Here is a 25,800-nt window from a genome sequence, read left to right as displayed (position 1 = left end):
TCTCTCTTTCTCCCCCCCCCCCATATCCTACTCCCAGTTGTATCCAGACACAATACCTACTTTTTCTCTCCCCCTCCCCAATTGTCCTCCCAGCTGTAACCAGGTAAGATGCAAAATACCATCATCAGAGAAAAAGGTCTGCCTCTGTGACTTGAATTATTATTGCCATTATTCTCTCCTCTCATGGGATGACTTTGCTGTGGTACAAGTTTCATTCTTCATCATGGAAATGGTCCTAGAGCATCAACCTCTATCACTCCTATCTTTTTAATTGACACTTTCCACCTCTGAGTCTATTGCTCTTAGTCACTAACAAATCCTATGAGTTTCAATATTCCTTAACCTGTTTGAGAGTTAGTTTCTTCAATTATAAAGCAAGAAATTCAACTGGAAAAAATCCTGAGGTCTTTTTAAAATCTTAAGTGCTAGAATGTGATTTTTAAAGAAAATGTTTTAAATCTGACTTTTCCTTTTGAACATAGAAGGGAAGGGCTTTTTTAGTATGTTATTTAGAATCATTAGTGGGAATGAATAGCACTTCTTCAGTAAGTAGAAAGCAGAACAAAATGATTAGTGATTTTAGAAACTTTCTGAGCCTTATCATTATCATCTATCATGTCAGCAAAGCCTTCCACTGACTGCATGAGAATTTTGGTTTGTGGTGCTCTGCCAGGTTGAGTACCTGGCAAAGAAAATATGTCTTGTTCTTGGTGGGTCAAGGAATTGATTTGTCACTCTGTTTTTAATGTGATCATGTGGACATGGTAGATACTTAATTTCCATGACCTAATAATTCTTTTAAGTAAACGCCCATGCACAGAAGGGAATCAGAGACTTTTTGTATTATGTTTATGTATGTGTATATATTCATAGCATATATTCCTATAAAACAACTTTTAGTTAAACTTGAGTTCATTGTCCATAATCTGGATTAAGATAATGAATAAAGATAAGGTTGAGTTAGGTCCATCATGAGGATGAGAGATTGTTTGTTCTAATTGTCCCTAAAGGATAGAATTAAATGTAGTGAGCAGAAGATATAAAGAAGGATATGGAAGCTTCAGGTTAGGGAAAATTGCTTGTCCAAAATTGCTCCTGGTTGTAGTGAATACTTGAGTGTGTAGCCAAGGGACTTTGTTTAGGAACAAGAATCTGTTTCTTCCATGATTTGAGGGCTATTTAACTCTGAGTTTTGATGTTGCTTTGAAATCAGTATAACCTCCAAGAGCTTTATAAATCTGATTATCTTTAGTAAAGTATCTCTCTTGGAGCAACTTCTTTCTATTATTGATAACATAGACACTTGGGCATCTTTTCCCTTCTTTGAAATTTAAATTGCAGCTTAATTTTAAAGGACTGAGCAGTTCTTTAATGTGCAGGTCTAATTGCATTGCATCTTTGCCATGCTCTGTGGAACCTGTTAGCACATTAAATAGTCCTTTGGGTTACATATTCAAATTTGAGTTGTGAAGCTATGGCGTCCACTATTTACAGATCTCTTGATGTAATGGGCAGTAAGCTGGCTGCTCCATTCAGAGCAGAGAAATTATATAATTGCATTACCAAAAATAAAAGACCATCTGAAAGAATTTTCTTCCCCCCAAAAATTAAAGAGTCAGAAGGCTGAAATCAAATGCAGTAATAATTCTTTGGGCTGTCCACTTTATATTCATATATTTAATTTAGGTTGCCTGGAGGTAGGTTTGCCAATGGAACCCTATGTCCTTGCCCCAGGATTTCCTTTCTTTGTTGTGTGCTTGTTGGCTACTCTTCATCAGTGGGCAGTTAGAGAAGAGTGAAATTCAAATTGCTTCAATTTTGCTCTTCATTAATGGTGTCCTTATAAAGGTGTAGTGGAAGAAAAATTCACCAGCTGAAATCAGCTAGAAGCAAAATTCAGATTGACTTTTCCCTATCTAAGATATTAAAATGATCTAATGGATCATTAGAAATGATCTAGGCCATACCCTTCATTCTGTAGTTGATAAGAAAGTGCATACGTCTCACATTTTGAATACATATCTGCAAACTATACACAGTACTTTCACAGCAAACCACTTTTAAATAGTTTGATAAAAAGTCCATTATAAAATGTTTGTTTATAGATCTATGCCCTATTTAACTTTCAAAGGATCTGGACAATATTGTTTCTTTTTATTGTAGTTTCATCACCGAGAAGTTCCACTTCAGATTCTCCTCAAATAATAGAAGGAGTGCAGCCTGTTTCCAGTGAAAATAATGCAGCAAAAAAGAAAAGCTTTTTATTGGAAAATAAAAAACCTGATGAAAAAATCTGTGCTTCACATCAAAGTAACCCTCACCATAATAATGTGGATTTAGGGGATTCCCATGGTGAAAGATTGACATCCAATTGCAAAGATTCCTTGGAAGGGAGCAGTTTTCATGAGCACAAGAACTCACAATGTCCCAAATCATTGAAGTCTTCAAAGGTAAAGCAAAAGGTTGTTTCATGATTTGAATTATTTCTTCAACCTAGTTATGCTCTGTAATTTGACCAGAGAATTTCACATTGATAGAGATAGGATTAATATTTATTATAGAGAGACAGCATTTTGATCTAATAGCAATTACAATTATTCAGTGTTCAGTTTCCTTGTAGTAGTGGTTCTTTTATTTTTATTTTCTAATCTGGGAGTATAAATGGTAAAGAATTAAAAGTCATATTCTGTTACAATGAATATCAAGACAAAAAGATCTCTATTAGTAAATGATAACTGATATATTGTAATACTTTATTATACTTTCTAAATGATAAAATTTATTACTGTGAATAATTCAGAAGCCCTTTATTTAGTTGTTACTGAATATGTTACTTGTTTTAAGGATACATATACTACTCAAACACATGTATGCACTTTGTATCTTTGAATTTATATAACATATATATATATGCACATAGATATATATATGCATGTATAAAAATTTATGGTATATGCATATTTAAATATGAACACAAATTTATTGTCCAATTATGGCAAAAAAATCATTGGACCAAGGAAATAGATGAAAAAAATTGAAGGGGAGGAAAAAAAGAGTTAAGTGAATAAGTCATTCTAGCAGGAAAAAATGAAGACAGAATAATCTGTTATTAATGCTTAAAAATTGTTACATCTGGCCTACAGATTTGCATAGTGAATTAAGTAATATCAAAAAGTAAGACATTTAAAATATTATTGTTCTATCTGATTTTAAGACTAACATCAATTCATTTAAATTATCTTTAATTTTTATATTAGTGTATCTTTATCAATATATTCTTTCCTGCTTTTCCAAATACAGAGGTATGCCAACATATATAAATAAATGAAGGTGAGGAAAACCAACCACTTCAATCACATTTATTATATTGGATATCTAAATCTTATAGGGCCCAATACCCATGAGGCAGTTAGGTGATGAAGTGGATAGGGCATGGGCATGGAGTCATGAGGACTTCAATTCAAATGTGGCCTCAGACATTTTCTCTATGATCTTGACAAGTTTGGGCCTAGCCTCTGTCTACCTCAACTCTGAAATATAAACTGCAGATAATATCAACATTTAAATCACAGATTTGTTTTGAGGATCAAATGAAATCAACACAAATATTCGGAAAATGCTTAGCACAGTGTATAGGACATAGAAAGTGCTATATAAATGGTTATTACCTTCACTTGCCCATCTTTTTCTACCAGTGTAAAGAATGTAAGAAGTTCATTTCTTCATTTATCTTCTTTGGGACAAAGGTATATTATTACAATTATTCAGTTTTCAGTTTCCTTGTAGTAGTTGTTCTTTTATTTACAGTTCCTAATCATTATGTAGATTATTGTCTTGGTTCTACTTAAATTTTGTTTTGCATTAATTCATATAAATCTTCCCATGCTTCTGTATATACTTAATATCATTTCTTAAACCTACGATGCTTAATCTATTTTGCTCATTAATATCTTAAACTTCTATGATATTGCTTCAGGAAAAAAGAAGCATATTTTAAACGACTCATCCTAAAAACATAGATGATTTAAATAGCATAATCTCAGATACTTGCTGAATAAATTAATTTATGGAAATATATTGAGTACAAAGAATGTTGATATTAGTATAATAAGATTTGGGTTCAAACTCTGCTCTGTCACTATGTGACCTTTGGAAAACCAGTTAATCTCTTTAAGCCTAATTTTCATATCCGTAAAATCAGAGAGTTGTACCAATGCCTTATAGAATCATTTTCAGTTCTAGATTTTAACAAGATATAGAAGCATAAGCAATATTTTCTTCACTTATTAAACAATGTAGCTGAGGAGACAAGATAGATAAAGTATCAGTAAATAATACATTACTAATATAACATGAATATATACTTTCATATAATATGAATATACTTTCACCATTTTTAATTTCCTCACTCTGCTCATTTGATTTTGCCATACTATCTACATTTCTTTCTATCATTTCTCTCTATCTTTCTATTTACCTATCATCTATACCTAATAGATATATTATCTATATATACTTCCATTCAAAAATCAGTCAATGGGAACTTGCCATGTGCTAGGTACTGTGCTAGGTATTAGGAATACAAAAACAAGAACATCCCAGTTACTTCTCTCAGGTAGCTTGCACTGTACTTCGAGGTTATAGCATACATCAATAAGTGAGGGCAGTATCTGTATAAAAGTAATTGAAAGTAATGTGTATGGTACTACCAATTGGGGGCAATCAGGAAATGCTTCTGGAATGATGTGGCTATTTATCTGAACCTCAAAGGTAATTAAGGATTCCAAGAGGTCAATATGAGGAGGAAGAGCATTTAATCAGAGGGGAGAGCCTGTAGAAGGGGTAGTGAGTAAGAATCTTTAATGCATGAGGTGGAATATTGTGTATAGAGAGGCTGAATCTAGAACTTGAAGGACTTCTAGCTTACATCTCCTACTGTTTTTGGTATTGGCCATCCATGTCTTATAGTATCCTTAAATCAGGGAGACTCCCCAACAGGATTTTATTGTCTTAGAACTGAATTAGGATCACAGATTTTGAGCAGGAAGGGGACCTTAATGGAATCAGATCAGTCCTTTCATTTAAAGATTGGGAGACTGAGCTTGGGGGAGTGATGGAGAAAACAGTCAGTAGCAGAGGAAGGATTTGAATCCATGTTTTCTGGCTCTATATTCAGCACTCTTTCTTCTGCATCCAAAAGTTGGTCTAGTGACTAAACATTGATATAAATACCCCCTTCAACAGTGCTGATTACAAACCATTCACACCTCTTCATCTTTCTCCTCTTCTTCCATCTTGGTGATATTATTATTCATGTTTTTCCAAAGATCTTTTGTAACTTGGAATAATTAAAAGCCCTGCATCATTTTCCAAATGAATCCAGCCTGTTTTCTTCCTCCTCTGGCTTCTAGGCCAGATTATGACCATCTTTAATACCTGTCATAGATAGACAGATGAATTAATGTGTTGGCCATCTACCTAAATGTCAGAGCATTTTTTTTTTCATTCATTTAGTTTGTATATGTGGATTGTTAGTCTGATTAATGGTTGGCATTTATTGAGGAAGTTCTTTGAGATCTTGATACAGACATTAGAGTGCCATTCCTAGATAGGGAAATCTGGATGAACCACATTATCTGTAAGGGATTATTCTTACAATTAGACTTTAGATATAATATTCTATATTACAATGATGTTGAAAAACATTGATGAATATATCTCTATTTTCTGCTATATTAATGTTAATAAACAGAGGATGGAACTAAATACTTTGAAGAAATATTATGGGTCACTTAAGAATTATCTAAATGGAAAATATAAAAGAAAATTTGTCCACAGATACATGCAGAATCTTAAAGAAGAAAATATCTTGAACTATAAAGATATCTAGAAAAAGTAAGCTAAATAGTACAAACAAAAAAATAATGATGGCAAATGGAAATAAAAGGAGAATTAACAGCTAGTTTTTAAAACATGGCAAAATATTTTATTTTTGTAAATTTTTTATATTAAATACAAAATGAGTAAAGGAAAAAAAATTGTTGAATATACAGCAGACCATATGAGTGGATTCAATATATAAAACAATAAATTTACAATTTATTAAATTTGAAGAAAACCTATATAATAAACACTACATATTGTGCTGAAAGCTCCATATTTTCTTTGCTTCATATGTTTTCTTTTGTTCTGTGTTGTGCACTTTTTACTTTATTTTCTCCCCTCATTCCTTCCCTTACCCCGCTTAGAGGACTACAATCAAGCATCTATATCTATATCCACACATATATATCTATATACATACATACATGTACACATACCAATGCATACACACATAGATACACATGCACATTGATACACCTGTATGTAAGACCATACTATGCTTATTTCCATTCTTCTTCTGTTTCTCTGAAAGTGAATAGCAACTTACTTCATAAGTCAAAGTCTTTCTATATTTTTCTAAATTTACCGGTTCATCCTTTCCTATATCACAGGAATATTCTAAACTGATACTGTCTACAATAATATTGATTAATATATCTGACATATAGTATACTTACCCTATTTTCTCTTTTGATTAAATCTATTTCAAGTTTGTCTGAGATCATGGTTACTACCCCTTTTTATATAGAGAATTCTACTCCTGATATTTATTTTATGTTTCTGTAGATTTCACAGATTTTCACTCTGTGAAATACAGTATTCCAAGACCTGTGGTTCTTCAGTGTAATAGCTGCTAGGTCTCGTGTGATTCTTTTTGTAACTCCATGGCATTTAATTCTCTTTTCTTGTTGCTTTCAATATCTTCTCCTTAACCTGGAGTTTTGAAACTTGGTTGTGATATTCCTGTGAGTTTTGCTCTAGGGATCTCTTTGAGGTGGTGTCTGGTGGATCTTTTTTCTATTTCTACTTTGCCTTTTTATTCTAGAATTTCAGGACAAATTTTGTTCACAATTTCTTGTATTATTACGTCAAAATTCTTTTTTAATTGTAATTTTCTGGAAGGCCAATTATTCCTTTTTATTTCTCTTTGATCTATTATATAGAATATTTTACATTCTATTCATTTTTCATTATTTTTATTTTATTTTATGATTTCTTACTGTCCTAGGACATTACTAATGTCCCCTTGCCAAATTCTAGTTTGCAGGAATTATTTTCTTAAGTCTTTGATTCTCCATTTCAAATTGGTTTGCTTTCTTTTCATAATTTTCTTGATGTTATTGTATAGCTCTTTTTTTTTCTATTCCTCAATCTCATGTATTTGATTTTTAAATACTTTTTAAGTTCTTTCAAGAACTCGTTTTTCTGCTTGAGATCATTTGATGGTTCTCATTTAAAAAGGAGTGGCTTTTTAAAAAGCTCTATCTTTCTCTGAATATGAAACTAGATATTTTCTATCCCCATAGTAACTAACTATGGTTGGGTTCTTTCTCAATTACTTACTTATCTTTATTTACTTATTTATTGTTTTATTTTTAGCAGCTATTGGTGCAATCAAATTTTCATCAATGGTGACTAATGTTCCAAGCTGCATTATTACCTGAAATCTATTTCAGGGCCCAATCTTGGACTCTCTTCTCCATTTCCAAGCCACAGCTAGGGTCCTTAGCCACTCTGTCCTGCAAATGATCTTTCTACTTGCAATCCCTCTGGTGGCTGCAAAAATTAACTGTTCTTTCTGCCCTGAAAGTGAAATCATGGATTTTCTGTCCTGCAAGTGCCCACAGTGAACAGGGTCCCTGTCTCTCTATACTGCACTCAAAAAGTGTGTCCTAGCACCCATCACAGCAGTCATAGTCTTCAGCATCTTTGGGTTTGGCATCTCTCAACAGTAGAAGGTCCTTCAGTTTTCTCCTTTTCAGCCATCAAACCACCAAAGCCTCAGCTTTCTCTCAACCCAGCTGCCTCCAGGGCTTGTTTGTTTATTCTACAGAGTTGGTTTGGAAGTGTTTGCATTTTACTCATTGGCCCACCCTTGGAGGTTGGGTCTTCCCAAATTGTGCAACAGATTTACCTTATGTTACTACTGCTCTGAGGTGATGTTCCTTCTTTTCTTTTTTTTTTTTAATTGAAGAGATGAGAGAGTTACTCAGAATCTTTTCAGCAATTTTTTCCTGAGAGATAGAGTTCCTAAAAATGAGAAAGTATGAAACAGAAATAAATAAATGTATGATATATGAAGGAATAGTAGGCAAACACAAAATATTAAAAGTTTAAGGATATGTTTTAAAAGAAAATAAAACAAATAGCCTTAAATGTAGAGTGATCATTGGAGGCTACTTGAAAAGATCAAACAATTTTTAATTAAAATTTCTTAGTATCTTTTAAAACTAGAGGCCAAAATGAAAAATGAAAAGAAGTTACCAGCAATCTGCTAAAGAAATGCCAAAGCAAAAGATCTTAGCATATGCCACAAACTAGAATCCAGAACTTCAAAGTCAAATAGAGATACTGTATGCAGCTTCAAAAAGTTCAAGTACAAAGATATTATAAGTATCACAGAAAATATGGAAGCTATTGCTTTAAAGGAGAAGTAATACAGGAATACAACATTAGAAAAAAATAAAGATAAATGCTTATATTCACTATGAAACCCAAGAATATATTATTTGTAAGAAAAACACTTGACACATAAAGATTTATAAAAAGCTAACATAAAGGGCTAGAGTAGAATTTTGTATGCCTCAGGTGAGCTCTGCTGCAGGTGTTAATTAACAAGTCCCTTAACCACAACTTTCTTCATAGGTTTATATTTGAGGAGGCTAATCTATTTCTAGTTCTCATCATCTCCATCTACAATAAAAATCTAAAATAGACAAAGGCCCTACTAAGCTTCATTTTGACTAGTATTCTATTACTTTTTCTTTGATATCACCTTTGCACTCAATGCAGTAATAATGGATAAGATTTTAAAGGAAAGAAGAAAATAAAAGGAAAAGGGTGAGTTCAGTAGAAGGGTCATTATGTGGTGGTTAATGACCTCTAATATCCCCTTAAAAAGAAGAATTAGAAGGAGGAGTAAAGAATTATAGGTGTAGTAGTTAAATGATCTCAAAAGTCCCTGTGAAATTCTGATGCCACATTTCATAGAAAATAGACCATTGAAGCTGTAATTATTAATTAATGACTAATTAAATTCATTTATCCTGGAATGATTTTATGTACTCAAAGTTATTTGAAGCTTAAAATTCTGAAGTTCTCAACTTGTTAGAAATAAATTATTTTAAAGTAATAGCAAGGCTGCATCTATTAAAAGCTTCAGACATTTGATTTCTAATGTGTGTCTTTGACCTCCATTTTTCTAGAACCAAGAATGGCCACCATTTCTGATACACAATAATTCAATGATTTTTTCCCATTTGGAAACTCAGTAAGCTATGGGTATTGGGCATTCTAAAATGGAAACCTTTAGTAGTTGGCACAAATTATGTAAGACCTAATTACAGTTTACAAAGTACTCTCATAGTGGGTTTTGTTTAGCTTTTGCATTACCATCTGCCTATGGGATGCAGTCACCAATCAGTAAGTAAGCAAGCTTAGGGCCAAAGGGGAGAAATATGTGATGATAAGTGTTTGTCTAAGAGTATAGATAGAATGTGGCTAAAACTCCAGGTGGTAAATGTAGCTAAAAAACTCATTTTTTTGAGTCTCTGAATGATCATCTATTTGAAGGCATTTTTTTGGCTCCCTTAAAGACAATTTATGAGTGATGGACTTGCTTGAGAAGAGTTCTACAAAGCCACAGCTGAACATTAGCATCATGGAAAAAAGTATTCTTTTTAAAAATGTGATCACAGAATTTTAAAATTGGAGACAACTTTAACTTTTTTGTCCATTTTTCTCTAAAGATTATTTTTCAAACATTGGCTAAAGACAAAAGCTCTCATTAATTTGTCTTCCATTTTATTCTCTTCTCTCTGTGCCTTTGTTGAGGCTTAGCTCCATACTTAGAATGGCTTATTGACGTCCCTCCTTGCTCTCAAGACCTACCTTAGGTACTATCTTCTCCAGAAAGCCTTCTTAGAAGATCCTCCTCACTATCCTCCCTCCAATTTCTCAAAGGAAAAAACCTGGGTGATTGCACCATAGTTAATTTTCCATCGGTCTTGTCTGTTATTTCTCTTAAAAACTTCTTGGTAGTAGGTTAACTGTACTGTATTGCCTTACAGTGCCTTACACACTCTACATCCTCAATCATAACATAAAGGAATAAATACTATTATTTAATAATATTTCTTTCAATGTCAGGTTATTTTTATTGATATCATTTTAATATGTGGTAATAATCAAATCCAGTTTAATCCAGTGAACATGTTAAGTGCTGACTATGTGCCAGGTACTATGTTAAGCATTGGGAATACAATTACTAAAAAAAGTTTCTAATTTTAAGGAGCTTAGAATATAATTATGGGAATGAAGGGGAGAAGGGCAGGAAATACACAAAAAAGAGATATGAAAGGGATAAAGAGAGACCAGAGGTTCCTGGGTATGTGGATGGGTGGGCCAGATTATTCAATAGAGTTGAAACAAGCTTGGCAGCCCAGATCCAGGGTGGAGAGAGCTGAATCCAGCTTTTGCCCTGTATAAAGACAGGCATTGAGAGGAGTTTGGTATTCTACCCGACAGCTCTCCAGATGAAATTAAAAGTCATGAGCATAACTTGGAAAGGGCATCATTCCCAAGGAGGTGAAACTAGGCAGAACAGTTCTGACCCCATTAATAATTTTAGAAAATTTACTTTTTTTCTACATACAACAACTACATACAGCTCTCTAGAAGATAAATTTCATCATTCTTTAGGTGATTGTTAAGGAAAAAAAACATGGAAAAAAAAGAAAAATAATTAGAAGAGAAATGGATATTCTCTTCTCTTAACACTTATTTCATTATTATTATTATTGATGATTATTATTTTGAATCACATTTTTTTATTTTTATGATTCAAATCGATTTTTCAATATTGATAAAAGATCAATTTAATTTATTTAAATGTTTTGTTTTCTAGTTACAAAAAATAGCCCTCAGAAGTAAGCCCATAAAGGAAGAATATCAAGGACTTGAGAAATTCTTTGTCTTTGGTAAAAATCATTCTAAAGAAAAAATCAAATTAAACCTGGCAAGGAAATCTGAGATCAGCCCTTCCAACAGCAGGATTACACTCACAGGTAAAGCTGCATTACATCAACTCAGTTTGCATTTGAGTGTTATAAATTGCTTGTTACCTATTCCTCCTCCCACCTGCTCCTAATCTTCCAATTAAAGATTCTATGGCAGCATTGGGTAATGAATAAGATCATTCTTTTCAATTTGCCTATAAAAAGTGTTATTAATTTAATGTAAAATGGAATGATATTAATGCTGTTATCTGAATGTGAGAGGTTTTTTTTTTGTTAGAAAAGTAAAAAGAACATTTTAACTCAGGGCCAATTTTATTTATAAGCTAATAGGAAACATTGGAATCAGAGTATTTGTATGTAGTGTTACTTTACATTTCTTAAAAAGAGAAAAAAGTATTTTAATTAATTTGATTAATACAGTATTTGATTTAATATTCTTCTTTTTCCTCAGTTTACTTTAAAAGACAAGTTTGAAAACACCTAAAACTAGAGAAACATTTACAGATTCTCTTTAAAAACAAAACTGAACAAAATAAACTATATTGCTCTTGGCTTTTGTCTTTATAGGATGTGCATTTGCCTCTTGTCCTGCAGTCTGAACCTTCCTTATTTCAAGGAAAAACAATCTATACATGATACTCTGACATGATATAACAATGCATAGAATATTCTGATCTGTCTATATACATCCACATGTAATTTATGTGTTTAATTCCCCATGTACAAAAATATGGATATATATATATTTTTTCTATTATAAACAACTATCTTGGCATATATAAATGCCTATCTTTGAAATGCTTATCACAAATTATTTTAAAAATATTAAATAACTTCCCGACAATTATCTTTTTTCCCATTTCAATTCACTAAGTATTATTCGTGTACACTTATGTTATTTTATATTTAATGATGCACATAAATAGATTCAGCTATTAGAATACTCTTTTTTTTTTTTTACTGCTAATTCACTTGTGCTACAATGGTGCATGTTCCATTTAAAGTACATCTTTTCTAGTCAAACATCAAGAAAATTAGCTATTTTTCTGTGTATATGTTAGATTTCTATTTTTTCCTTTTTGATTTCAGGAAACCGACAGTGGATATCTGAGAGTAGTTTAAGTGAATATGCTGATGATTCAATAGTTCAGGATATTGTTTGGAATAACCAGAAAAAAATGTCAGGTGTGCTACATCCTCAAAGAGGTAAGGATATTTCTAAGACATAAATGGCATCTGTTGGTCTTGAAATAGGGTTGAATGCTTTTCATAATGAAGTTTTTTCTTCTGCGTATTTTGAAATTATTCAAGTCAAATAAAAAAACCCCACTTATTATATATATATATATATATAATATGTGTCAGGAATTGTGTTAAGTTCTGTAAAGAAACAAAGAAAGGCCAAAACAGTTCCTGTCTTCAAATAGAATCCAATAGTGAAGACAATATGCAAACAGATTAAATTCTCAAAAGGAAGGCCCTAATGTTAAGGGGGATGAGGGAAAGACTTCTTGTATAAGGTGGGATTTTAGATTCGACTTGTGGTAATTTAGGGAAGCCAGATGTATGGAGAGAATTCCAGGGATGAATGAAAATGCACAGTAAGGAGATGGAGTGTCATATGTGAGATCAGAATCACTAGTACCTACAAAATGAGGAAGTAAATTATGTATGAGAAGATCAGAGATATAAGAAGGGTCATATAAGAAAGAATTTTATAAATCAAACAGAGGACTTTATGTTTTGTTGTGGGCATGATAAGGAACCACTCTAGTTTATTGAGCAGAAGAGTTATTGTTAAATCTATGGTTTAAGAAAATTACTTTGACAGCCAAATGGAGAATGGACTGGAGTAAGAAAAAACTAGAGGGAAATCAGTTAAATGCTATTATTACAATAATCCAGGTATGAGGTGATGAAGGCTCTATCAGAGTGATATAGCTATATGTGTGTAGAATAGAACTTCATTAGAAAGCTACTTCAAACCTATCATTGACAGGACTTGGTAGCAGAATGGATTATGGGGTTTAATAAAGAGAAGTCAAAATGGTACCCATATTATAAGCCCAGGTAAGTGAAAGGATGGTTCCCTTCATAGTAATATGAAAATGAGGAATAAGAGCATGTTTGAAAGATAATAACTTTAGTTTTAAACCATATTGAATTTAAGATTTCTACTATCTATCTATTCCATCTAATTGGTTTTTGTTCACTTGGCCAATGGAAATTTACTGAAGGCTTAGAAAAATGGGTTAGAGCTCAGATTATCTGAAGAGAGATGATAATTGAATATATGGGAGCTTATGTTATCATTAAACAGAATAGGTTAGAGGGATAGAAAAGAGGGATGATGAAGATAAACAAAATTGGAGGACTCTTACAGGATACCCACAGACCTGGATGAAGGAAGATATAGCAAAGTAGACTGAAGAAATTATTAGATAAGTAGGAGAAAAAACAGGAGGCAAACATTTCACACACCTGTGTGCATGTCCACACACACACACATACACACACACACACACACACAAACCACATAACAAAACAAAGCAAAAACACCACAAGAGGAAATAGAATATCAAGGGTAATAGAGTGATCAACAATGTATTGTCTACAGAGTGATCCAGAGGAATGAGGATTGAAAAAAAGCCATTAGCTTGAGCTGGTAATAGATCAGTGGTAAATGAACCATTTCAGTAGTAGGAAGTTGGAAGTTCAGTGGTTGGAAGCTAGACTACAAAGGTAAAAAGAGAATGAAAAGAAAGTAAGTAGAGACACGGATTACAGATAGCTTTCTCAAGAAAATTAACCATGAAAAGGAAGAGATATAGGATGCTAAATAAGAGGGACAGATGGATCAACTGAGAATTTCATTTTTATTGTTCATTTCTTTGTATTAAATTGCTTTAGTTTTGTTTTAAAAATATAAAGCAAGACTTATCCATCTCTGAGAAATGTGAAAATAGACATATGTCGCTTGTTAACCATATAAACATCTCTCCAACACCCTTAATCTTTTCTGTTCCCAAACAGTATAAACTCCTCATGGTTGGAAACTCTTATATTTGCAATTTGAAAACCAAACCAAAGTAAATAAATAAATCCAAACCCCATTAAGAAACAAAATAGAGTGAGGGAATAGTTGTGAACTTTCACCCCTTATGAATATTAACTGTTTCTTAAACTTTGTATGTGATTATTACAGTTCAGTGTATGGACATTTTTAGTAAATATCTGCTCGTTGTAATGACTTTTTAAATTAAATTTAGATTATTTTTGGTATTGTAATTGAAACATGATTTGCTTTATGATTTATGTTATTTATTTTTACAATTAAATAGTTTTATTGTAATTTTGTTTTTATCTTAATAACCGTTTTAACAACATACTTGGCTTTGCTCTTTATAATCTATATCTTCCAATAACTTCTTTAGGCCCAAATGCTGATGATATGCATCCTACTAATTGGTTCTCAGTTAAACCACATTTTAAAATTGTTATTTTAAATATTTTAATATTTAACAAAATTTATGGCACACATTGTCCAACATTAGAGTAAACTTAATTGAAAATTGTTATTTTGATTTGGTCAGTGATTTAATCAATTTAGAATAATGCCTTTACATACTTTAATTTTATGTTAATTCTAATTTTATTTATGAGTAGTCTTTTTCAGATAAAAATATAATTTCCATTCAAAACTTTAATGTTCATTTCATGAAAATACTCAGAAAATTTTCCTCAAACTGAAGATACATTCCATATCATGATATTCTGTGAAACTGTAGGCTAGCATTTTCTAGGGTACTTCTTCAATCCTAGCTGCTTCTTCAAGATGAAGAGAAAACCTAAGTGTACTTCTGAATTTCCACAGTATGAGCAGAATTAAGCACCCTTTCCTTTAGAAGTTTGTACCTCTCATAGTTTTTTTCCATTTCCTTCTTATTGTCCTTTATGTCATTTTCTTCCTTCCTAAATGAGTTCAGTATTGAATTCTTAGTCTTCTTTTTTATCACAGACCTTAACATTATGCTTTGTGATTTCATTATATTCACACTGATGACTTTAATAACACACTGGCTTTCTAGTTCATTAATTTCCTTCATGGAACATTTCTTTAAAACTATAGTTGAACATGAATGTCTTCTTCCAGAGATTTTCCTTATTTTTCCTTTGTGTTAAATGCATTTATTTGCATAACTATATTTCTCTGGGATTAGATGGTAAGCTCCTTGAAGTTTTTTTTTTTTTTTTTCCCATTCCATTTACCACAATGCCTTGCATATACCATGTAATTAATACAGGTTTGTTGAACTGAATTATATTTTTGAATTAGTTTGAACACTTATTTGATAGGACACAGGAAACTGAATTTTAGTTCTAGTTTTGCTACAAACTCCCTTGTAAAATGACTTAGCTTCCTTGATGAGAACATTAGATTATCCTTTAATTCCAATTATCCAGAATTTACTAAACATGTGCCATATGTCATACACTTGGAAAACAAAGAAAAAGGAAGTCATTCTTATTCTCAGGAGGCTTATATTCCAGTTCAAAGTTTGCATAAGGCATATGAACCCGTAGCTAACTGGTTCTATATATTTTGTAATTGTCATAAAAAAGGAGCATATAATCAGAGAATTCTTAAATTTAAAGTTGCTTCAAGTGAGTTGAGCCCAAACGTTGAGCCCAGTCTGAAGTGTGAATACCCTTTATGGCATTCAAAGTGGTATTTTAGAAAGTCTGGGGATTCAAAAGAATCATGGTTTCTGCCCTTCTGTTGCTTGTAATGTAGTAAAAGCAACAAAAATATGTTCACAAATAATTGTCGTAGAGAATAATATAGTAACACCTCCCTCCCTTAGAATTCAACTCCCTAAAAGCTTATGCACTTTCAGATGAAGCAGAAGAAATTCCAGAATCTCCAAACATTGAAGGCACATGGATTCCCAACTAATGGTCATACTTGACCCTTCTCTCTCTCTTAATCTCTACTCCTGACAATTTCCCATCTCTCTTCTGACATTGCCACCATCCTAGACCACCACAAAAGCTATTAGTGGGCCTCCTTTCTGAAGGAAACCATTCAGTGGGCAAATTTAATGTCTTACAACTGGCAGGGCTGACTACCTCAAGGCCCCTTTAATGAAATTCTAATGACTCTTTATTACCTCCAGGATGAAATCTATAATCTCTCGCTTTCAAAGTCATGTCTGTGCTCTTAAATCCAAATCATTCTGGCTCTCACTAATTGGCTAGGAGTAGGTTCCAGTTCAAGCCTAACTTGCTTATTGTTTGGGTTTTGATGGCTCAGAGTGAGTGTAAAACGCAATTGCTTCGGCTCTGACCAGAAACACTGAAGGTCTTTCCCAGATTTATTTTTTTGAGATGGGAAACAAGGCCATTTTTTTGCTTCATTTCTTACCTAACCTTTATTCACTGAATAAACAATTTGAGAAACTTGGGAAAGATATTATCTTAAAAAGAGTCTCCCCCTTCATCCTAGACCATGACCAGTGGTGCTGACCTAGGTCTTGCACTAGACTTTAATGTCTCTGGAGAAGACAGTGAGACTGATGACTTTGCACAGTCCTGGCTCACTTAAATCCAATTCATTCACAGAGCAAAATAATAGTTTTCTGATATCCTTGGTCTTCTTTGAGAATGAAAGATGAGCAACAATTTTTTTTCATATACTTTACTCCATCCCATCTATTTGATGATCCAGGAGCACTGGCCTCCTTTCTGTTCCTCTCACAGGTCACTCCATCTGCCAATTTGTAATTACTGGAATACTCTCTCTCCTCTCCCCTGGCTTCCTTTCAAGTCTCCAGCACCTCCTTATTATCTATAAGACATCTTTCTTACTCTTCTTTGTATCTTTCCTCTGAAACTTACCTCAATTTCACTTACTTGCTTGTGTTATTTTTGCAAGTTGTTTGGCCATCAGACCCTAAACTCCTTTAAACCAGGGGTTCTATTTTGCTCTTTACCTTTCTTTGTCCTCCCAGATCTTGCCCATAGTAGGCAATTATAAATATTGATTGACTATGATTGTGACTATGGCTGGATCTATAGTGTTACTATAGCCTTAATCCTCACAATCATGATTATTGTGTGTGTCTGATCTTGAAGCATATGAGAAGGGAGATAAATTCTGCTATAGATGTAGACACTGGTTCTGATTATAAAGAGTAGCTGGTACCCTGATGATAAGGAAGAAGAAATTAAGAAAAAAAAAGATAGAATTTCAAAAGTACAGTTGTCTGACAACAACCCAGAACCCTTCATACTTCAGTAGCCACAGTATTGGCCCACCATTGGGCTCTCTTTATTCTCTGAAAATAATGTTACTGACTCACTCTTGGCAGTTTTGAGTTCTGTCTCATGCTGAATCCTTCTCCCTCCCCACCTCTTGTGAATCATTACACACACTTTGGGAGGAAGTGATCGACGCAGAAGCCCCTGCCCATCAACAAGGTTTGTTATTGTACAAAACTCCCTGCTCTATATTTCTCCAGTGATGACCTTAGACTGATCAAGTTCATGTTCAAACCAAATTAGTGTCCCATAAATCTACAAAATCATACTTCTCAGGCATTAATATACTGGAACCTCTATCCATACTCATAACTGAGTTATAGATAAAACTGTATTGTGTAATTATTCTTTATGAAACAACATTTTGTATATCTAGTAATAAATCCAGCTCAATCTCCCATATATTGCATTTTGTGTTATGAGACTCCAGAATACATTCACTTTCTAATAATCTAAATCAAAATGATAACTTGATAAGATGGAGTATTTGTCAAATATAAACATAATTTGATATAAACTAAATATAGAGAAATATACAATTCCATGCCAGAATTTGCCATCTCTCAGTGATAATTGTCTAGCAGATCCACAGGGACCTTTTGCCCTCTTCCCTGATTGCTTTCTTTTAGTTTTCTTCTGGGATGTTTGGTTCTTTTGAGATTTAGAGTTGGGAAGGACCTAGACATTTATGAAACACTTCTCTATGCCAAAGTACATGAAGCACTTTACAAATATCATCACATTTGATTCCTACAAGAATCTGCTCTTAAACTCTCTCATTTTAAAGAGAATGAGCTGAAGTTTTGAGTGTCTGTGACATGCCCTAGGTCACACAACTGTGAATGTACTAATACTGTGTCAGTCAGTCCTAGAAATCTGAATTCTGTCCTGCTATCAGTACCCACCTTTAGTTTTTGAGACAGGATTTGAACTTGTCTTCCTGCCTCTAAGTCTAGCACTTTATCTCCTACACCACACTTTATCCTGCTTAAACCTAGACCTCTATAATCCAAGTCCATTTATTTTGTACCCCCCATGCCCTTTAATTGGCACATAAGAAACCATGAAACTTACCAAATAAATTGTTTCCCCATAGATTAGTAATATTAATAGTATTAATGCATTTTGTCATTGTGATGATTTCACATAGAGAGTACTGTACATTTAATGTATTCATGTTTGAGACTGAGATTTTCCTGTTATTTAGCAAAATTGTAGTGCTTAACGGTAGAAACTACAAGAACAAAAGTGCGTTATATTTTGGAGTTTTATTTCCCATCTTTGTTAGTTGACATATAACCACTGGTTGGTATGAAGAGCTGAACTTTCCTTCATTGTGTTTTCCACTAATGTGAAGGAATACTTTTTCTCTATAGGAAACCTTTCAAATTGACTGACATACTTAACCTCAGTTTACAGTTTTAGCTGTTAGTATTATTGACTGGCGTCCTGCTGTTCTTTTCAGTTCCTTTTTTAGATCTGTGTTTATTGTTAATTTTAATCTTTCTAAGCTACAATGGATAATAGAAAATGTAGTCTAACTTGCTATAAAAGTAGTCACCCATTTTTATAACCTAGTCAAAAAGTATTAATATGTTCATCTCCTGCCATTTTGATATGTTGAAAAAGTCCCGCAAATTTCAGTGTTTCTTAAGTGATATATCTATTTTTATATTAACACCAATCTTATGTCTGATTTCCTATTATTATTTGCACTTTATTACCCTGACTATTAACCTTCACTGAAGATTTGTTCTGGTGTGGAGATGACCCTGGTTTCTGAAATGCTTTGCCAGCAGAGCTTGGCTTGGGAGTATTACCTTCAGTACTTATTTCAGACACAGTGATTCATACTAAGGCACAGAGGAGTCACCATTTGACTTGTAACCTTGATTTTTTGACATGAGCAGCCAACTATGCTAAAGCTTAAACTGAAGCTAGTTTCCCATCTAAAGGGAACATTTGTACACTTCTGGTGGATTGTCTGCTTTTCAAATCTTAGCCACTAGATGGTAGTATTTCTTTTTTGATAGCATGAAGCATTCACACTAATTTTTTTTCCTTCATATCCAACAATTAATGACTCCAAAAATGACAAGATAATGCCATGACTGATTTTCCTTTTTTCCCTTTTTTATATCCACAAATTCACTCTTAAATCAAAACATAAGTAACAATTTTAAGGAAATTTTATCTGGAAATAAATATAATTCTGAATTTATAGAATGAAGACAGATCTGTAACTTATGCCCAAATGAGAATTTCTCTTAGCTATTTCTTTCCTTTTAATTGCTTACGAGCTAGAATTTGGACATATTCTAAGAACATCTTGAGTTCTTTACAAATGACCAAAGAAGTCCTAACCTTTACCAAATTCTGAGAATCAAAGTATTATTTTAAGTAATATTTCAAGTAATATTGCAAGGATTAGCTTTTCATTTGGGTTCTATAATGTTCTCTTTTAATTATATATAGTTGCCACCTCAAGAAAAAGACAGTGTCATAATTTTAAAAATTAATTTCATTTTCCCCTAATAAAAAGGGTTTTAAAAGGATTTTAAAATATTTTTAGAAGTTCTGAATTCCAAATTTTATCTCTCCTTCCCTTCCTCCTCCCTTCCCTCCCGTTTCCCTGAGATAGTAAACAATAAAATGCAGGTTATATATGTGCATTCCTATAGGATATTTCCATATTAGTCATTTTATACAAAAAGATGAATAAAAGAAAAAAGAATGAAAGAATGTGAAAACTAGCATGCTTCAAGTCTGTATTCAAACCATATCAGTTCTTTCTCTGCAGGGAGATAGTAGGCTTCATCATTAGTCCTTTGGTATTTTCTTGGATAATTGCATTGCTTAGAATAACTAAGTCATCCATAGTTCTTTATCAAAGAATACTACATTTACTGTGTAGAACTTTCCCCTGGAGCTGTTCATTTTACTTTGTGTCAGTTCATATAAGTCTTTTCTGATTTTTCTTAAATCATCATTTCTTACAGCACATTGATATTCCATTATAATCATATGCCATATATTGTTTTTTCCAAAAATTGAGCAACAATTGAGCAATTAAGTGATAAAAAGAATTGCTCTAAATATTTTTGTATATATTGATGCTTCCTCTCCCCTCCTTTTTTTCTCAAAAAAGTCTCATATTTATTATAATAGGAAAAAATAGCTGACATTTTCATAGCACTTACAAAAGTCTTGCAAAATACTTTATATTTATTTATAAAAAATATGTATCTGTGTGTCATATATATGTAACACATATTTATAAACTTTATATTTATTTATAAAATATGTGTCTGTATATCATACATATGTAACATATAGTTATAAACTATATGTATAAACTACATCTTCATCAAGATTATTTTAAAAATAAAATACTGAAACATTCATCAAGACTAGTGGCCCTTGGAATGCATCCAAGTCATTAATTTTTTATATATTTATTTCTTGTACCCAGTTCTTTGGGTACCACATATAAGGAGTAGTTAGGTACCTCAGAGGATAGAGCACTGATCCTGAAATCAAGAGAACCATCCAAATCTAGCTTCAGACACTAACTAGTTATGTGACTCTGGGCAAATCATCCATCCTTGTTTGCCTCAATTTCTTCATATGTAAAATGAGCTAGAGAAAGAAATAGCAAACTACTTCCATACCTTTTCCAGAAAAATCCTGAATTGGGACATGAAGACTTGGAGATGACTGAAAATGACTGAAAGCAACAACATATACTAGTTACTGTGCTAAACAACAGGGACACAAACAGAAGTGAGATCTTGATCTCAAGGAATTCACTCTGTAATTGGGAGGAAAAGCACAGGAAGGGGGAAGTTCAAGTGGAGGGCCCATGAAAAACCCCAGAATTTCTAAGAAGTCACCAGTGAAGTAGATGATTAAGTCCAGACACCTTCATGTAACCTCAGCAGATTAGTCAACAATGATGAAGGATCATGGGCAGAGAGGGAAGATAGATGGCAGGAGTTGGTGATGATTTCTCTTTGTCAGAATGAGCAAAGTCAAGAAGTGGCAACCAGCTGAGATGAACGGAGGTAGCTGACAACAGTGCTGGTGGGTTTCCCCATTTCCTGACTATCGCTGATGAGTGCTGGTCTGAAAATTAATCTTTCTGAGAGCAACAATGATGAGTCTTACTAAACTTATATAAGTAATTGTTGGATGAGAAATTTGCCTTAGCTGCCACAGTATTTGTTCCATTGCTTGAGCCTTTAAGAAATTAAGCAATTGTCTGAGCCAATACATGACACTGGAGGAAAATCCTAAGAATTTTTAAAAATTAATTTATGTTAAAATAAATTTGATTTATGTGAGCTTATACCAACTAACAGAAAAAAAATTACAGGCTAGTGGTCTACTTCATAGTAGGAAGTATCCACATGAGATATGTGCTATAGTAAACTGTGAAATTGGTAATTAAGAGGTGATTGTCTAATGAACTTTTGTTCAAATTGAATTAATGTTGATTGCTTCTACATTTAATGGGTTTATTTATTTGCACCCTCTGTTATTTATTGATAATGATAATAGTAGTAATTATATTCAAATTCTTTGCATTGTGTTTTAGGGCGTATTTCCAAGAGGCCATCATCAGCAAATATACCAATTTGTAAAATGATTCATAATAGCTCCCGGAGCTACATGTCTTTGCACCAAAGACCAAAAAGTGCAGTTTTTCGGCCAATATCCAGAGCTACTTCAGAAATTTCAGAAATTGAATACCTTGATGTAACTGAGCAAGATGAACTGTTCCTTGAAGATGCTGCTGATCATCAAACCTTAGACAGTTTGGAAAGAGAATTACATACATTGAAGAGTATTTCAGGTAATTTGAATTACTTTATTTATTCATTCATTTATTCACATATGTAATTAAATTTTTGTGACTTTCCTAAGGTTATTCAGCTGGTAATTTTTAAGTATCTAAGGTTAGGTTAGAACTCTGATCCTCCTGACTTCAGAGCTAGTGCTTTATCCATTATACCATTTAGCTGTAGTGTTTTTAAGATTACATAGTGCATTCATTCTGATTTCAAGCTTCTTTGCTCCAAGATGGGGAAAATGTTTTCCTTTTGGCCTTTATCCATTTTGAGTTACCAGGCTGTATTGTTTTTTCTCTGATATGTTTTCCCTGAGCCCTTGGATGTAGTATGAGATAAAATTAAGTAATAAAATTTTCTTTAATGTATTCTTGGCATATAATTGAGCTACATTTCCCTAAATCTGCATATTCTTTGTGGTATATAGTGAAATAATTGCATTGAAACTCACTATTTTGATGGGTCTAGGAAAAAATATTTTTCCCTTCCCATAAGGCCAAAAAGAGAAAAAAAAAAGGAGAAAAGATTTAATCTGCAAAAATATTGAAGATAATTTTTTATTATTACTATTCTTTTTAACCAAGATTATAATCCATTCTTTCTGATTATATACCCTTCTGACACTAAGCAAGGTTGGGAATCATTCCGTTAATTCCTAAAATGTTTAAATCAACTGCCTAGAAAGCTGTTTTCTTGATTACTTTCCTATATGACTAGAGAAGCAGGTTTGGGAAATAATAGAGCTTGTTGTATTCGGTAGCTTCAGGTCTGTCCTCCATTCTAATCCTGCCACTAGACTGACAAAATAATCTTCCTAAAAATGCAAGTGCATCCAAATCACACTCTTTTTCAGTGAACTCCCTTGGTTACCTTTTCCTTTTAAGTGCAACAGCAATTCTTCTGTTTGAAATTTAAATCTTTGACCATCTGGACCAAAACTGTCTTTCTAGCCTTATCACCCATTCTTCCAGGTCCTATATAGTCCATACAAACTGGCCCCTTTCCTATTTCTGAAATATAGTCCACCATCTTCTATCAGCAGTGCCTTTATATTGCCATTCTTCTTGCTTGAAATTCATTCCATTTACATCTTTACCTCTTAGAGTCCTCATTTTGCTTAAAAACTTAGCTCAATCACCATTTAAAATTTTTAAATAACTTTTTATTTGCAAAATGCATGCAAAGGTAGTTTTTTTCTATTCACCCTTGCAAAACCTTGTGTTCCAGATTTTTCTCCTTCCCTTCCAACCTTTCCCCTTTCCTAGATGGCAAGGAATCCAATATAGGTAAAACACGTACAATTCTTTTAAACATATTTCCATGCATTTATCACGCAGTGCAAGAAAAATTAGATCAAAAAGGAAAAAAAATAAGAAAAAAGTAAACAAACAACAACAAAAAGGTGAAAATCCTATGATGTGATCCACATTCAGTCTCCATAATTCTCTCTATCTAGATATGGATGGCTCTCTCCATCACAAGTCTGTTGGAATTGTCTTGAATCACCTCACAGTCGAAAAGAGCCATGTCTGTCACACAATCTTGTTGTTGCTCTTCTGTTTACTTTATTTAGTTCACATATGTTCCCTTATATCAGTTCATATAAGTCTCTTGGTCTTTCTGAAATCATTTTGCTTACCTTTTCTTATAGAATAATAATATGGCATTACATTAATGTAGCATAAACTTATTCAGCCATTCCCCATCTGATAGGTATCCACTTATTTCTCAGTTCCTTGATACTACAAAAAGGTTGCTATAAACATTTTTCGCACTTATGGGACCATTTCCCTTTTTAATGATTTCTTGAATACAGGCCCAGTAGAGACATTGCTGGACCAAAGGGTTTGCACAGATTGATAGCCCTTTGGGTATAGTTCTAAATTGCTTTCCAGAATAATTGGATCAGCTTGCAACTCCACTAATAATATATTGGTATCCCAATTTCCCCACATTCCCTCTACTTATCATTATATTTTCCTGTCATCTTGGCCAATCTTAGAGGTTCCTAGTAGTGCCTCAAAGTTGTCTTAATTTGCATTTCTTTTTTTTTTTTTTTTAATTTTTTATTTTATTTTATAATTATAACATTTTTTGACAGTACATATGCATGGGTAATTTTTTACAACATTATCCCTTGCACTTACTTCTATTCAGATTTTTTCCCTTCCTCCCCCAACCCCCTCCCCCAGATGGCAAGCAGACTTATATATGTTAAATATATTACAGTATAATTTAGATACAATATATGTGTGTAGAACCGAATTTTTTGTTGCACAGGAAGAATTGGATTCAGAAGGTAACAATAACAGTTTACATTCATTTCCCAGTGTTCCTTTTCTGGATGTAGCTGGTTCTGTCCTTCATTAATCAATTGGAATTGGATTAGTTCTTCTCTATGTTGAATAAATCCACTTCCATCAGCATACATCCTCGTACAGTATCATTGTTGAAGTGTATAATGATCTTCTGGTTCTGCTCGTTTCACTCAGCATCAGTTGATGTAAGTCTCTCCAAGCCTCTCTGTATTTCTCCTGTTGGTCATTTCTTATAGAACAATAATCTTAATTTGCATTTCTATGATCAATAATGATTTAGAGAATTTTTTCATATGACCGGAGATGGTCAAGCAGCTTTTTCTAAATAAAGCCTTCCCTATCCTTTCAATTTCCAATTCCTCCCCACTACAATTATCTTCTATTTGTATCCTTATATTTGCATATGTTCTCTCTCTGGACTACATTGTAAGCTTCTTCAGGGCAGGGACTAAATCGAATTTCCTTCTATTTCTCATGGAAAGTGAATCATACTTTTTTCTTATGCCCTCAAAGAGTAAAATTAGGAGTAAAAGACATCATTTCAGAAAGGCATATGTAATTCCCTTGCAATCAGAGATTCTGAACAGTTAAAATTATCCCAGAGAGGATTGGAGATAATGGGTTCCACTAAATTGAGAAGCCCTTAAGCTATTGAGGAATGCTAACTTGTTGATCTTACTGTGGTCAGCTTTTGGAATAAGGATAAATTGGCCTAGAGGAACTCTGAGGTTTCTCCAAACTTTAAGACAATGATGATCATGTGTGTAGCTTCTTTACCCTTTATGAGGCTTTCTCCAGCACGCATTTGCTGGAATATTGCACTATTTCTTTTGAGTATTTAAATTTAGGGCATTCTGGTTTCCTAAAGTTCATGAATACGGTCTAGTAAAACATATTCCTACCCTAGAATACATAGACTTTTGGTTATGTAATGAAACAATTAAAAGAGAGTTCAGGGGAAAGAACTTTTCCTTTGAAGTTAGCATATCTTTATGATAACCTATAGAACTTAGAAGCAACTTGCATATACATAAGAAGTCTCCAGAATTCCTTGTCTTTTGTGATTTTTGCCCCTCCTTATTACCTTCTGGTTCAAGTTCACAGTTCTCTAATATTAAATATGTTCTTATATTAAAACATTCTAAATGCAAGTTTTGTAGGAATCAGCATCTCAGAGGTCAGATGATAAAA

At 33.0% G+C, this 25,800-nt stretch overlaps 1 protein-coding gene across 1 annotated transcript in view; it reads left to right on the top strand.

Moving 5' to 3' along the window:
- ZBBX (zinc finger B-box domain containing) overlaps window positions 1–25,800 on the top strand; it is a 112,230-nt gene that overhangs the window by 68,927 nt on the left and 17,503 nt on the right. Inside the window, exons 15-18 of the mRNA XM_074298133.1 lie at window positions 2,164–2,450; window positions 11,009–11,168; window positions 12,210–12,326; window positions 22,039–22,296. Of these exons, the coding sequence (XP_074154234.1) occupies window positions 2,164–2,450; window positions 11,009–11,168; window positions 12,210–12,326; window positions 22,039–22,296 (822 nt within the window). The remainder of the gene's footprint in view (window positions 1–2,163; window positions 2,451–11,008; window positions 11,169–12,209; window positions 12,327–22,038; window positions 22,297–25,800) is intronic.

Source organism: Sminthopsis crassicaudata, chromosome 3, assembly GCF_048593235.1.
Source record: "Sminthopsis crassicaudata isolate SCR6 chromosome 3, ASM4859323v1, whole genome shotgun sequence".
Classification (NCBI taxonomy): domain Eukaryota; kingdom Metazoa; phylum Chordata; class Mammalia; order Dasyuromorphia; family Dasyuridae; genus Sminthopsis; species Sminthopsis crassicaudata.
The sequence above is the reverse complement of the archived record's forward strand: the minus strand, read 5'-3'. Positions and strand labels throughout refer to the sequence as shown.